The sequence below is a fragment of the Gouania willdenowi genome, chromosome 2 (assembly GCF_900634775.1).
Source record: "Gouania willdenowi chromosome 2, fGouWil2.1, whole genome shotgun sequence".
NCBI classification, from domain to species: Eukaryota; Metazoa; Chordata; class Actinopteri; order Blenniiformes; family Gobiesocidae; genus Gouania; species Gouania willdenowi.
This window is the reverse complement of record NC_041045.1, coordinates 7,350,272-7,366,289: the sequence shown is the minus strand read 5'-3', so window position 1 is coordinate 7,366,289 and position 16,018 is coordinate 7,350,272. Positions and strand designations below refer to the sequence as shown.

General features: G+C 39.4%; 1 protein-coding gene across 4 annotated transcripts in view; it reads right to left on the bottom strand.

Annotated features, from left to right (window-relative positions):
- Nucleotides 1-521: 521 nt before the first annotated feature.
- LOC114477166 (histone deacetylase 4-like) overlaps nucleotides 522-16,018 on the bottom strand; it is a 66,490-nt gene continuing 50,993 nt past the window's right edge. For all 4 annotated transcript variants that reach the window (XM_028469332.1, XM_028469341.1, XM_028469321.1 and 1 more), the window contains 15 exons: nucleotides 12,466-12,684; nucleotides 11,054-11,243; nucleotides 10,841-10,974; nucleotides 9,379-9,481; nucleotides 9,157-9,203; nucleotides 8,963-9,070; nucleotides 7,929-7,984; nucleotides 7,691-7,778; nucleotides 7,498-7,617; nucleotides 7,317-7,414; nucleotides 6,005-6,123; nucleotides 5,792-5,925; nucleotides 5,586-5,670; nucleotides 4,388-4,547; nucleotides 522-3,281 (listed from right to left, as the gene is read on the bottom strand). In XM_028469332.1, coding sequence (XP_028325133.1) covers nucleotides 3,239-3,281; nucleotides 4,388-4,547; nucleotides 5,586-5,670; nucleotides 5,792-5,925; nucleotides 6,005-6,123; nucleotides 7,317-7,414; nucleotides 7,498-7,617; nucleotides 7,691-7,778; nucleotides 7,929-7,984; nucleotides 8,963-9,070; nucleotides 9,157-9,203; nucleotides 9,379-9,481; nucleotides 10,841-10,974; nucleotides 11,054-11,243; nucleotides 12,466-12,684 — 1,704 coding nt within the window. In that variant the 3' untranslated portion in view covers nucleotides 522-3,238. The remainder of the gene's footprint in view (nucleotides 3,282-4,387; nucleotides 4,548-5,585; nucleotides 5,671-5,791; nucleotides 5,926-6,004; nucleotides 6,124-7,316; nucleotides 7,415-7,497; nucleotides 7,618-7,690; nucleotides 7,779-7,928; nucleotides 7,985-8,962; nucleotides 9,071-9,156; nucleotides 9,204-9,378; nucleotides 9,482-10,840; nucleotides 10,975-11,053; nucleotides 11,244-12,465; nucleotides 12,685-16,018) is intronic.

The window sequence follows — 16,018 nt, the reverse complement described above, 5'->3', positions numbered from 1 at the left end:
TTTAAACCCTTTCCACCACTTTTCCCACCTAATGATGTATATGTTGACCCATTATTGTCACTTTTAACCTCTTTTCACCACAATTCACGCTTATTTTGCCAATTTAACCACATTCACGATTTGTCATTCCCATTATTTGCCAGTTTAAACTAATTGTTCCAATTTTGACAATTTGAACCTTTTTTGCCCACTCTAATTTTCAACTTTTAACCAATTTCAGTGCTGTTTTTTTTTTTTTTTTTTTAAATCCCATTTCAACACCTTTTCCACTATTTTTGGTCACTTTTATTTCTGATCAAAACAAGGATTTACTTCTTTAAGATGACTATACTATGGCGCAAATAATAAACTTCCTGGATAACAGTGGATATTATTCCGATAAATAAAATCACGTGCTTATCACAGATTCATTTAACAATAGATCATTATTTTGCTGACTTTATGGATGGACCCCAAAAAGCTCTCCCCTTTATTTTGCTGCTTAAATGAACACAGACCTTTGAGAGAAATGGAGGCGTGTGTATTTTTCAGAAATATATTTTATAGATGATGTCAGAGGTGAAATGTCCAAAGCGTAGGTCCCAAAGCAAGATAACATTTTTCATCAATAGAGACAAACAGCGAACAAAAAATAACTTTAGAAACCCATTTACATGTAAACCAAGAGTTGCTCTGTAGCCACAGTGGTTAAATTTATTGAACTGGCCGTGGTGGGCGTGACAATAAAAAAAAAAAAAAAACACGAAAAAATGGCGCTCTTTGTCCGAACCCCTTTTCTCTACCACAAGTAGTTCCCGCGTTTTTTTGGGAGTCTTCAAAAGAAGGTGTAGATGTAGCAAAGGATTGGCAAGGGCATGTGTCCCTAAGTGCTGAGTCATGGTTACGATCACCTTTCAGTAAGAATGATATCAAAGGTTTCTCCGCAGAGTTACGAAGTCGGACAAAAGTCTGTAGAGAGGAGGAAAACCGTCTGGCCCACGTAGTTTCTTCGGGAGATGGAAACTGTTAAAGTCCTCCAGTGTTCTCCTTCTATTGTGCAAATACAGTTCTTTTTTTCTTTTCTTTTCCGATACACAAACAAGCAGGCATGCTGACTCACAAACCATGCAGAGAGTTAAAGTTGGCGCGAGCAGACGGTAAAAAATAATATCTTTCAAAGTCCTACAAAAAAACCTCCTTTAAAAAAAAACATGTCGTCGAGTTGAATAAACCATCAACACGTGGAATGTTTCGCTGGACATGGAAAAGAAAAACGTAGAAATAATTTGAAAACGTTTTAGCAAACGACGACGGATGGAGGATGACATACGTCTTCCGACCAATCTGTGGTTGAATTGAAGCAGTTCAACGTAATAGTGCAACAAGACGAGTTCATAGTTTTTTTTGTTGTTTTTTTTTGCAGAAAGCTCGACGTAAAGCGTTGAACAATGTGTCTACAGGATGTCGTCACAGTTAAAAGCTACGTGCGTATCGCGCATGCACGGGATGAGAGATGTTGAACGATGTATCGATTAGGCAACAAAGTGATCAAACATCAATTACAGTGCCGCGTGACGACCACTAGAGGGCAGCGCTGAAACAGTGCAGTCGATGAGGAGTTAAATATGTTGCTTTTTTTTTTAATGTCTTTCTTTTAAAGTGTAATATTGTACGCCGTCAGCTCACAACGTCACAGCTGTCCTTAGAGTACATTTTTTATAAACTTTCCATATACAAATCTTCTATAAACATTTCCTTATAAATACATTGTGGATGAAAAGGCGAAGAAAGAAAGAAAGAAAGAAAGAAAGAAAGAAAGAAAGAAAGAAAGAGTTGCTCCTTGCTTTTTGATAAATACAAGAAACAACAGGGGGCACCAGGGAGGAGTCGTGTTTAGATAATAACGTCAAACAAACTCTAAAAATTAAAAATGTTAGAAAAATAATCTGGTACGGTAAAAAAAAAAAACCAACCTAAAATCAAGTCGAATGAAAAGCCAACGCGCTCCTGATATCGTCATGTGTGGAAATCATACACCGAGAAATACGAACGCACGATACTCCATTAGCGCAAAATATACTCAAATTTAATATACAGCAGTAATGTTCGGTTTTGAAAAACCAACCGGCGATCATCAGCAACACGGAAAAGGAATGCTCACCTGATCTGTGAAGGAATACATCCGTAAACATTGACCTGGAGTGTGAGTGAAGGGCGAGTGAAAGGACTATACTTCATGCTTTGGCTTACTTTTGGATAACATTCAGAAATCTGGCACGAAAAAAACAAAAAAAAAACAAAACAAAGTCAGATCTTTCTGCTGGAACGCATGCTCTACGAGTTTATCAAAGCGATGAGGCTACATCGAAGGCTTCTTCTGTTAATTGATTAAACTTTTTCCGCGTTTGTGCCTTTTCTCTATGGGGGAAGCCGGCGACTACCTTTCCGTTTCTTTTCGTTTTTGTACAGAAAAATAGATCCATCCAAAAAAGTAACTCTTCAAAGACGGACTGTGAGAGATGCCGACGTCTTCGTCACATTCCGAGTAAACATGCTGAAAGATTGTTTGCTAGGTTTTCCTCCCCCAAACTTCCCTAGATCCCTCCCTCCGAACCGTTCCTCGGCAAGAAAACTCATTAAGGCAATCTTTTCCTGAACAATCCTGAAATCCAGCGGACCCTCATCAAGGCACTCCTCCCACGAACAGGCTGGTCCAGCAAGGTGACAGTCCGAAAGTCCACAGTGAACGCGTTTTATTAAAATATGCTCTCAGGCGCCCCCTCTCAGGGGGCAAAAACAGGTTAAGGAAAGAGAAAGAAAGTTTTCCCGAGCTGCCCTGGGACAGCTGAGCGTCTGCTGTCGCTCCGTGTAAAGCACCGTAAGTTCCTGCACACACGCGTGTGTGATGTCACGCCTGATCTCCGCGTAGCCGCCGCCACTGTGGGGCAGACCGCCGTTGAGGTGCGGAGAAAGGCGGACAGAAAAAAGGAGTCTCTGAGCGTGTGTGTGCGGCCGCGGCGAAGCTCGCGTTAGTGAATTTTTTCCTCCGTCTTCTCATTGGCTCCCTACTTTCGAGGCCGAGCCCGCCCCCTTCCACTCTCGTTTAGGCCAAGGGGCCACCAATCAAGATGGCCGACGTGAGTGGAGTGAAGGGGACTAAATGAAGGGATCACTGGAGACTCTTTCGCTGCTCAAAGAGGCGCTCTCTTCTCCAGAGAGGTCAAAGGTAGCCGTGTGGAAACGCTCACACCTGCCTCCATTACAGTGGCTCCTCCTCCTCCATTGGCTCCTCCTCCTCTGGCCTGTGGGACAGAAGCGTCCGTTAGCCCTCCAAAACCATCCCACCCTTACAGACTCACAAAGGCCTCAAACAATTTCAAGCAAAAGAGAAGACTGGTGAGTTGTGTTGCCAGGTTGGGTGTTTGGCTGCCTTTTTAAGTGAGAGAACAGCTGATATCACAATGGAGATACATATGATCTTTAATGCAGCTGTGTGTTGGATCAAACACATTTAAAACCAGTTTCATTTATTCAGACAACTGTTTTTCAAAAAAATTGCTTTGATCTCCTGCCAGTCTTCTTCAGAGGAGGCTGCTAATCGCTTTGATGTTTCTTTGACTTCTATGGAATAACTGATGCAAGTTCTTTTTGTCTTCTTTTTTAATAATATGTTATGGTTTCATTTAGTCAGACAACGTTTCTTCAGGAATTTGGCTTCGATCTCCTGACGTGTTTTGACTGTCAACTGCCAGTCTTCTTCAAAGGTATCTGCTAATCGCTTTGATGTTTCTTTGACTTCTGTGTAATAACTAAAGCAAGTTTTTTTTGTCTTCTTTTTGAATAATGTGTTATGTTTCATTTAGTCAGACAACCTTTCTTCAGGAATTTGGCTTTGATCTCCTGACATGTTTCGACTGTCATTCTACAGAGGCATCTGCTGATCGCTTTGCTGTTTCCTTGACTTCTGCGTAGTAATTACAGAAAGTTATTTTTGAATAATATGTTAAGGCATCATTTATTCAGACATTTATGTCATTCAATATATTCACTTTGATCTCATGTAACATGTGGAATAAAAAATGAAACATATTATTCAAAAAGAGGACAAAAACAACTTGCTGGAATTATAACGAGGAGGTCAAGAAAACATCAAAGCGATCAGCAGACGCCTATGAAGAAGACTGGCATTTGACAGTTGTCTGAATATATGTTTGTGAAGTGATTTATTGACAGATTTTACATTTCTTCAGGCATGACTAAAAGATAGCTACATTTGGACCAACTTTAAACCAGTTTGATAGTGGTTTTAAACTAGTTTTGGAATAATTCCCCCAGCTGCAGTGTTAATTCTCAACCCACTGAAGCTCAAAAAAAACCAAAAGGTTTCTGAGCTGGTCTTGTGTCTGACCTTTGATCCACAGTGCTGCTGCTGCTGCTGCTGGTGTTGGCCACAGACAGAGAGGCCATGGCACTGACTGCCTCCGCCTCCTCTGAGTCTCCTCGCTTGGCTTCCTTTAGGGACAGGCCCAGGCGTGGAGAGAAACGCTGCACGGAGCGCCAATACTTACCTGATACACACGGGGAAGAACAGAAGAGGGATAAATGCAGGAGACATAGGTTAGAAACACCCTTAGCAGAACAATATTAACAATTAATAACTATAATGGCAATAAAAATCATTATAATATTGACAATAATACCAATAAAATATAAAAGCAATAATTATAACTGTCGTGATAATAATAAAAATATGAATAATATAACAAATAAAAACGAATAATAATTACAATTATGACAATAACTATAATAATAGTAATAATTTAAAAAAATAATAATAACAATTATATTAATAATAGTAACGATGATACTAACAGTAAGAATAATAAATAATAATTATTGTTAATAATCATTTCAATTAAAGTATCAATAACTATATTAACGTTAATAATGATAAAAACTAATAATAATATGAATAAACAAATAAATAAATATAAAGACAATAATAACAATAACTATTAATAGTAATAATAATGAAACTGAAAACTAAAATAATAATACCGACTATAATAATAATAATAATTATAATAGTAATGTCTATACTAACAATAACTATAATCATATAATCATAATCATATTAAAAATTGTAATAATAATAATAGTAATTGGAATAATAGTATTGCGTTATTCTTTAATTTACCGAAGTGTAAATATAAATAGGGTTATATTTACACTTGGGTAAATATAATTTTGACAAATATAAACTTGTCACGTTTTTTAAAGGCTGCTTACATTTTTAAAAAAACCAAGGCTGCTTTATGGCTGATTAATCATCAATTACTAATATAATACCAAATAATAATTGTCCCAAAGATAATAATGTATCATCATGAATTGTCAACTTTAATTAATGGGCACAAACGTGTGCATTAAGACACAGATTGGTCATTGACAGACGTGTCTCAGTCAACTCATTCATAATACAGTTTACAGTCAGTCAGCCCTTACTTTACTCAGCATCTAACATGTTACAGACGTGATCTACGTGACTACGTCGTTAAGAACTAATATCGGCCAATCACGATGAGCGATTGTGTCCCTGAACTCACTGTGTGTGTCTAAGACTCTCTCCAACGAGCGCACAGCGTTAGGGTTGGGCCTCTGCTCCAGGACGGCGTTTGGTAACGGCTCCAACTGCACCACACACACACCACACACACCACACACCACACACACCACACAAGTCATGTAAGCAACACTGATCTATAAGAAAAGTCAAATGTAGCCTGGATTCATCTGTAAATGACCTTCCTACCTGCTGGCCGAGCAGCGCAGCTACGCATGCCTCTGAGGCGTCACAGATGGCGGTGAGGTAGTGACCCCCCTCCAAAGCCAGGACCACCCGGCCCCCGGCCAGGCCCATCAGCTGCCTGGTCAGATAGCCAAAACCTGAAGGACAAAAGATGGACATGGAGTGTATTATTGTGAATAACAAGCATATGTTTGTTTCATAGAAGCAGTGACTCACATTTAGATGTGAGGGTGTAGCCCCCCAAAGGTGGAGGGTGACCCTCTACCGCGTCAAAGCCGGAGGAAACCAGGACGATGTCTGGGGCAAACTCGTTAGCAATGGGCATCACCACTGACCTGTGAGAGTGACACAGAAGAAGCCACCTTGTTAGCCACATGGCAACATTGGGCCGTTAATTATCAGTTTCACAATTTCCCAAATCCCATTTAAGTATTTAAGAAAGTCTGCGTCATGTAACACTTTTTCGTTTCGTTTCATCATCTTTCCTGTTTAGGTGACTTTAGGCCAAATGTGCTAAATAGGGTTAATAGAGTTGACTACAGTTATTTATTTAACATTTTAATTTCTTCAGATAATTTACAGAAACGATATGGTTACACTGGAATCACCTGAGATTAAGTCGCTCGAGCAACAATAGCCACATAGCTAGTCCCTCAGATACTTGTTGAATGGGAAAAATCCAATGGAAGCCATATTGGTGCCCGATTTTAAATAGAGAGAAAAAAATAAATAAATAAACCAGTCAGATTGATTTGAATTGAATTTTTTGCATCTGTTTTCCGCGATCACATGATTTTGTGGCAAAGTATGACTATAGAAGAGGGCCCAACACGCAGCCCTGAGGGCCTTTAGTGTTAAAAAACATAACACCGTAAAAACACACTTCAGATGAAACTTTCCAATCCATTTCATTTTCTTGATCCGTTACACGTAGCGTGAGAAACAGAATTATGTGTGAAATTGGAAATATTCGTCTGTTTTTAAGACTTTCTAGACATTCAGTCACCTGTTGTCTAGTGAAAAATAGTGTGTAAATGTGTGATATTGTCCCAAAACATGCATGTGAGGCATTTCTGTATCATGTTGGACCTATATTTTAAATAATATGTTAAGGTTTAATTCATTCAACTTTTTTTCTGAAAATTTACTTTGATCTCCTAACATGTTTCGACTGTCAAATGCCAGTCTTCCTCAGAGGTGAAATAAAGTTGTCTGATTAACGACACCATAACATAGTATTCAAAAAGAAGACAAAATTAACTTGCTGGAATTGCTACGTGGAAATCAAGCACACATCAAAATGAGCAGCAGACGCCTCTGAAGAAGACTGGTCGACGACAGTCAAAACATGTCAGGAGATCAAAGTAAATTCCATGAAAAAAAGTTGTCTGAATAAATGAAACCTTAACATATAATTCAAAAAGAAGACACAATGAACTTGCTGAAATCAGATTTTAAATAAGTTTTTTTCTGTCAGTTTTCCACAATTACGGTGCCCTACACACAAAGATGGGAGGATTGCTTGTACCTAAAGGCAGCCAGGTACTCTACATCCCCCATGGGAGGGTCCAGACCACCGGTGAAGGCTACGTTGACATTGAACCCGACTCCAGGACCGCTGCCCACCTGCACAGAGTGCCACACGTTACTCCACTGTCATATATCATCAATTGGTGTCACATGAAAGCAGTAAATCCAAGCCAACTCACCTCATCGGGCGCTCCGCTTCCAGGGAAGAAGTTGCCGTCGTCGTAGCGATGAATGGATATGTACAGGACATTGGGGTCGTCGTAGAAGGCCTGCTGCGTGCCGTTGCCGTGGTGAACGTCCTGAAAGGAGACGACACGGTTGTTATCACAGTAGTGCTGGAAATGCTCTGTTTGATTAGTCGGACGCACTCACCCAGTCCACGATGAGGATCTTGTTGACGTTGAGTCTCTGCTGCAGCAGCTTAGCAGCGATAGCCACAGAGTTAAAGTAACAGAAACCCCTGAAACGGCAAATAAAGAGAATTTATGCCCCAGCACGTCCTCGCTCCGCTTTCTTGGTATGAATTTAAGCACTTAGTTTGAAGCAGCGCTCTGCGCTTTATGTGTGAATAAGCCTCGTTTGCAGAGTGTGGGAACGACTGTGGACTTACATGGGAGTGCTTTCCTCTGCGTGGTGTCCAGGAGGCCGGACAACCGCAAAACCATTCTGCAGACAGACATTAGTGAGAGGAGTGAGTGTCAGCCACAGGAGCACCAACCAGTCCTCAGAAGTGAAATCAAGTTGTTTTTATGGGTACTTGTACCTTTTTGAGGACATTTCTAAATCAGTAATTGTACTTGTACTTAAGTACGTTTTAAAGAAGTCATTTGTTACATTTCCACACCCAACCGTTACCGAGTAAATTATGACCTTTTTTGTTTTAAAATGATCAATGAACATTGTGAAATGACCAGACAACAATCAAATGCATCCCATCATAGCCGACCAATCAGATTAAACGTAATGCACCGTGGCAAAATGGCATTTAATGACGGTTATTTTCTCAGTTTTAGAGTTCATAAATGTATCTATACTTAAAGCCTGAGGAATGTTTTATTTTGAATTGAATTAATTGGTGTTGTTTCATTTAAAAAAAAAAAAAAAAAGTACATTTTGACAAACCTTTTATTTTATACAGATGCTTTTGTGGATAATAAATTCATAAATTGTGCAAGATTTTGCCTCTTCCTTTTTAAGTTTATACATGAGATGTTTACTGTATGTAAAGGAACCGTGACAAGATTTATTACCAAAACTAAATGTGGGGAGTTACTTTTTTACTTTGAATACTATTTAATTGAGCTACTTTTTACTTTAACTGAGTATTTTATGTATGACTTAGTTGTACTTGTACCCAATCAAATAACAGTACTTCTACCAATAGAAAACAATGGGATTTTTAAAGTGTGACATCATCAATCACGTGATCTCAAGATGGCAAAACACAGGCTCATTAGTTAAAGTTAATAAAACAAATATGGTGCAAATGAATGCGATTTGTTAGACATAGATCTTCTAATAAGGACAATTCAATACAAATAAAACAGTGGAGGATCCCTTTAACTGGCAACAGACTTCAGTCAACCCCTCTCGTTGCGGACGTCCTATAAGAACAACCAGACAGGCACGTGCAGGGCTACCTACCTTTAGCTCTCCAGTGGCCACTTTAAAAACCAGCTCCACCACGGAGCCGACGGCGAGCCGTGCCGCGCTGGAGGAGTGAACCTCGTTCCAGATGGTGTCGCTGTCCACCTAAAGGAACGGAACACGCACGGGTTAAAACACATCGTACATACATTATCACTGCTGCGATGTATACAGAACTAAAGGTGACTCACCCCCACACCCCCACAGGGAAGGCGGACGAACATGGGAGTGACTGAACCTGGAGAACAAAATGACTGTCAGTGATTTTTAAAAAATCACATACTGTATTTTCATCTCTTATTCACTATGTTTCCTAACATGTATCCAGCTCTTTGCCTAATAATTGCAACCACTCGCTCTAAACACGTTTCCATGGTTACGATGCCGTGCGCATCGTCTGGCGAGGGGCTTACAATCGAGTTTCTGTCGGAGTGGGTTGGTCCCGTACAGCAGGACGTGGGCTTCAGAGTGAACCGTCTGCAGCTCCTCCAGAGTGGCCTTCCTCCCACGAATGCACTACACACACACACACACACACACACACACAACCATAAATAGTTGAGTTTCTGCTGTTCATTCCATTTATTAATGGTTTTTCATGCATCTGCAGCTTCTAAATCGCCTCTTATTCCTACTGGTAAAAGTTACAATAACATGTAATGGTTTCATTTATTCACACAACTTTTTTCAGGAAATTTACTATGATCTCCTGACATGTTTCAACTGTCAGTCTTCCTCAGAGGCATCTGCTGGTCGCTTTGATGTGTCCTCAGTTGATCCTTCTTTGTACTTTATGTTGAGTTTCCCTTTTTTTGCTTTTGTTTTGAATGCTATTGATGTGATGAATGCTAAAGGTACATTAGTTTAGATTAATTCCCACCTTGTTCCTAAGACATACACAGTGATTAGGTGATAAATGTATTAAGTTCCATTCAATAAATTACCTTTATTAAGTTAAAATATATATAGGCCATAGATACAGAAAGGGTGGCGATTATCAGAGCTTTATGCTTTTGTTTCATATTGAACTAAAGTATTACTAGATAAAGTTTTTTTTTTTTTTTTTTAATTAAGCATATTTATATTTATAATGATATTTGATAGTCAAAAAAAATGTAGCAGATTTATTCATAAAAATAAACATTTTCACTTTTATCTACACATTTTTGGAGTGGTTTGAACTTACTATTTTTGTTACTATTGCATTGAGTTCAAATTTGAAATATATCAACCCATTTTTAAATTTTTATTTCATGTTACTCCACGTAGTTATTCGATCAGCTTAAAAAATAAATTTATTTATGTATAAGTGTCGACAGTTCCACATATTAAATTGAGTAGAGCGTGTGGAAATTATGTTATAACAGTGGTTATAAAGGTTGAAGGTGAAAGTTTATGGTAAAATAGTTTACCTTTAATTAATAAACCATGTGTAACTACTTAGTTCAGTGTTTTTCAACCTTGGGGTCGGGGACCCCATGTCGGTCTATACTTTCACTTCTCAAATATAAATCGTAAAATAAAAGTCAGTATAAAAATATCGGAAATGGCACATTTGTCACTTTCTGCTCTAATCCTGTCAACAACAAACATCATCAAAAGCTAATTCTAGAAGGAGAAAAAAAAATTTGTGATATCTAAATAAGGTCACGACCCAAAAAAGGTTAATAACTTTAATAACTGACTTAGTTATTAAAGAAGGACTGCTGTCGTCATTGATTGATTAGCCACTCGCTAACTGCTTCCATCTTTATGACACAGGAGGTTGTAACCTAGCAGCTCAGATGGCTAACGTTAACGCTACAGCTAGGCATAGATCAATGCTGCTGTTTGTTTACAGAATAAGGCTTCCTCCTCATACACACACATACACACCTCACACTGCGCCCTGAGTCCCGTCTCCTGCAGACGTGACCAGATGCTCTGAATGCGTCCCGCGTGCTCCGGGTGGCTGTTGGTGTTTCCACACATGCACTGGTGCTTCTGCATCAGAGAGTCGTACACCAGGCCTGAGAGAGCACCAAAACAAAATAGTCATATTACAGCACGTTTGAATGTGGGAGAGAAAACTTTGAGATAAAGAAAGACCTGTGGTGAAACGCGGCTTGACGGATGGGTCGGGCGCCGGGATGGAGAAGGAGGACGCTGAGGCCGGGGACGACTGTGCCCGGGACAGAGGACGGTGACCTGGGAAAGAGATGGACAGACCAGCGGCCTCCATGGACGCCTGGTAGTTTCTGAGCTGGTGGATTCGCTGCTGCTCCAATAACAGCGCCTGCTGCTCCAACACACGCAGATACCATTATTATTTTTCAGGATGTTTACATTGATCTCCTGATATGTTTTGACTGTAAACTGCCAGTCTTCTTCAGAGGCGTCCGCTGATTGCTTTGATTTTTGTCCATGACTTCCTCGTAATAATTCCAGCAAGTTCATTTCGTCTTCTTTTTGAATAATCTTTTAAGGTTTAATATTGTTTTTCAGGAAGTTTACTTTGATCTCCTGACAAAATTGATTGACTGTCACCTGCAAGTGTTCTTCAGAGGCAGTGGCTGATTGCTATTTTTAGGTTTCTTTTAATTCAGTACTTTTTCAGGAAGTTTACTTTGATCTCCTGACATGTTTCGACTGTCAACTGCCAGTCTACTTCAGAAGCATCTAATGATCGCTTCGATGTGTCCAATGCTTGGACACATTTTCATCCATGGCTTCCGCGTTATAATTCTAGCAATTCATTTTGTATCTTTTTTTTTAATAAATATGTTAAAGTTTCATTTAATCAGACATCTTTTTTCAGGAAGTTTAATTTGATCTCCTGACATAATTCGACTGTCAACTGCCAGTCTTCTTTAGAGGCGTATTATGATCACTTTGATGTATCCAATGCTTGGACACATTTTTGTCTTCTTTTTGAGTAATATGTTAACTTTTTTCAGGAAGTTTACTTTGATCTCATGACATGTTTCGACTGTCTGCCAGTCTTCTTAAGAGGCGTCTGCTGATTGCTTTGATGTGTCCAATGCTTGGACACATTTTTGTCTTCTTTTTGAGTAATATGTTAACTTTTTTAAGGGAGTTTATTTTGATCTTCCGACATGTCTTGACTGTCAACCGTCAGTTTTCTTTAAAGGCCTCTGCTGCCGGCATCTGATCACTTTGATGTGTCCAATGCTTGAACACAGTTTTGACGACAAAATTAACTTGCTGGAATTATTACACAGAGATACCACTTAAGGCCAACAGATGGCAGCAAACAAAGTATTTTCTCTCTGTTCATCTAAAGCAGGGGTGCCCAACCCTGGTCCAAGAGGGCCACTATCCAGCATGTTTTAGATGTTTCCAGGATCGTTATCAGGCTTCTGCAGAGCTTGATGATGAGTTAATCATTTGAATCAGGTGTGTTGGAAGAGGGAAACATCTAAAACATGCTGGATAGGGGCTCTTGAGGACCAGGATTGGGCACCCCTGATCTAAAGTGAACTCAGGAAGTTTTTTTCTACCTGTCTAAAGAGCAGCTCCTGCTCAGCCTGCCGCTCCCTCTCCCTGTGCTGCTGCAGCACCTCTTCCTGCAGCTCCTGCGGGTCGGGGGGCTCCTGTTTGATGGTGACCCCTAATGGCAGCGAGCCTCCGTCCTGGTGCTCCCGAAGCTCCTCCTCCGTCTCCTCGGGGTGGCTCTGGTGCTGGCGGCCCACAGGTGAGTCGCCGGGCTTGGCCATCATCTGCAGGGAAGGGGGGGGGCACAGAGAAGTGAGAAAAGCCCTTCACAAAGCGCCGCCAAATCACTCTTTTCTTCTTTTAACAAGCTTTAATTTGGACAGCTCAGTCAGATTGGTGTCCTGCTCAGTCCAAAGCTATCGGCTCTAATTGAGTGCGAGTAGCCGCTCCGTTGACTGGACTCCGGGGGCAGAATGTGTTGTGGATGAAGTGCAGCGTACAGTGTTTCCCCACTGCGCCGCTTTTCATCCACTCAGTCTGGGGCCTAGTGTTGACAGAGCAGTGATTCAGTTCTGTTCATTCACGTAGAGCGTTCAATGGGCTCCCGAGAGCTCGCCTCCACAATGTTTGTAAAAGTGTTTCTGACGGTGAGACTCAGCTACTCCACAGATGTGTGAGCATACATGTGCAAGAAACTCATTCAGTAACATAGCCTGGAGGGGTGTCAAACTCATTTTATATCAGGGGCCAAATATGGACCAGTTCAATCTCCAATGGGCTGTAGATTATAGGTGGTAATTTCAGCATTAAGGTGTCCTAGTTTGTACTTCCAAGCATTCAAAATACTTTTTATAACGTTTATTTTGAGTTACAAATGACAATAATACTAAATATTACCAGAAACTCACAAAACAACAACAAAACACACAAAACGATGATAGAAATGATCTTGATTAGAACATAAACTGAACATATAAGGGTCAGTCTTTACAACACATCAGGAGGGAAATGAACGTAAATGATAAAAACAATAGAAATAACTATATTCAGAAGACACTAAATACTGTTTCATTCCACTTATTTACAAAATGAGATTCTTTAAAGTGTGTGTTATCACTCATTCATTCCATCATTATGTTCTATAGTATATTTTTTCACTGAATTCAGAGCAAAATGTTCTCGTCAAGCTTAAAGGGGTACATGGATTCAAACTGTAGAGAAAAGGGGGTACTTAGAGTCAAAAAAAACCCCCCGAAATAAAGTATAAACTACATCTTTTCATGTTTTTGGGTTATTTTAAACTGTGGTTCTGGAATTATCGGGAATTGGGTAAGTTTACTAAAGTCTGTGTGTGTGTGTGTGTGTGTGTGTGTGTGTGTGTGTGTGTGTGTGCGTGTGCGCGGGCGTGTTGTGAAACCTCAGGGTCTACTGGCACGGTGCCAGGAGACATCATTGACGTCAGAGTATTCACTGAACTCCGTCCGATCCCCCGCCACTTCACTGTTCTCGTCTTCATCGCATCAAAACAGACTTCTCAGTACCGCCTCTTTTCAACTTCAACCCCCCCATGCCCCACCCCCTGACCCCAATGTGCCTCTGCTGCACTTTCCCAGAATCCTTTTCTTTTCTTTTCTTTTAAAATAACACAGCCTCACACTGCTGCGTTTCTTTCAAACTGTTCACAAAAGTGACTCGAAGTTAAACTTAACAAGTCATAATCCTACCATGTAATAGGATGACTAATCTCTTACCCTTGTATATATATTAAAAATTGAAAAGTGCTTAAAAGTTTGTTGGTAAAATAAGTTTACTTTGTTAAGTTTCGCTGCTTCACACTGTTGGGATTGTCAATAAAACACAAGGTTTAATCTCTCTTCTCCTTCTGTTTCCATTAGTTTGATTCATTGCATCACATTTTTAACTTCTTGGAATTTCTTTTTGAACAAATACAACTCAAGCAACAGACATTATGCGGACTTGTCGTCAAATTTCAGCTAAATCTATGACCTTCCTCTGGAAACTCGGTCCAAAAATTAATTCAATGATATAAACAAAAAACTGTAAGAGACTTTGAATGTTTTTAAAGTTTTTCATTAAAAAGTCGCACTTTGAAGAAGCCAAACATTAACTCACACCAGGATCTTTGGTCAAAACTCCAACTCTACAGAAACAAAAGATATGGTCAATTTTTACATTACATTTTCTCAAACCCTTAAGCTCTAGAGCGCACCATAACTCCTGTAAACATGAACAAATTCTCTGTCCGATGTTAACAAAATGGATCATTTTGGTCTGATATACAAGCTCATATCTGGAGAAGAACATCATTCTGTTGAGATGTTTTCATAGAAAAATAAGAGAAAATACCCCCAAAAAAATGTCGTCACTGCCTAAAATACTAAGATACCAGTTATGTTTCAACGTTTATATTTTGAATACATTTCCACAAAATGTCTTAACCTCTTTTTTGACTAAAAATTGGTCAAACTCTTTTTTATTATATATTAAGCCAAAACTATGATTAAGTTGGTGATTTTCAAAATAAAAGTAAATTATGTAAACATTTCCACTACAACGTGCAACTTTTATCATAGTGGGGCCACAAAAATGTTGCTTTAACGTGTTTTTTTTTTGTTGTAATTTTGGTAGTATTTCTTGAAGTCATTGTGTATTTTGGCTGTTTTGGGTGTGTCTGTTGTTGTCCCCTTGCATGTTTTGTCATCCTTCTTGGTGTATTTCAGTGATCATTATGTGCATTTTTCTGTAACTTTGTTATCCTTTGACATGTTTCTCTGCATTTACTTTGGAGGTCCGCACAAAATTTTGACAAATGACAAATTTGGCCTATGTCTATAAGTGATTTAATAAAAAATCCACAGCAGTTTGGGTGTCATTTAAAGGAATATGCTGAAGTAATCTAAATCAGCGATTATCAACTGTTGGGTAGGGACCCAAAAGTGGGCCGCGGACCTATACTGGGCGGGTCACGGACAGCTGGTCAAAAATAAATAAATGCTTTATGTCTCTCATGTTGGACTTGTATTTTATTTTGAAAGAAACTTTCTTTTGACAGGCATGCTGTGAAATGCGTGTTGCACAGGAAAATATGTAGATTTATGTTTTAAAAAAGATCATATATGTGTGTTTTCAACATTTATTTTTGAAAAACAAAATTTCATTGGTTGAATTCTAAAAAAAAAAAGAAAAAAAAAAGTGGGTCGCGATTTAATATGTGTCGCAAAAAGTGGGTCCAGTTGAGAACCTCTGATCGAAATTAATGGTCATTTGTCAGTGAGTCATAAGACTTAAAAAGAAACAGATTAAACTCCTTATAATATAATTTAATTCTATTATTTAATACGATATAATTGATCAATTATAATAAATGTTTATCCAGTGTTTCATTAAAAATCAAAGCGAGTAAAAAGGTAAAATTGGTCGTTGCTTACAAAACTGCATCATCTATCCTTGGCCGGCCGTCGGCTGTTCTTGAGGTGTTTGTGTGAAGTGCTGCCACTTGAGAGCTCTACAACAAATGGAGGGAGTGAGAGCGAGCGGAGCAGCGCGGGGGCGGAGGGTGAGGAGGAGGAGGAAGAGGAAATCCCTCGTTTCATCCTC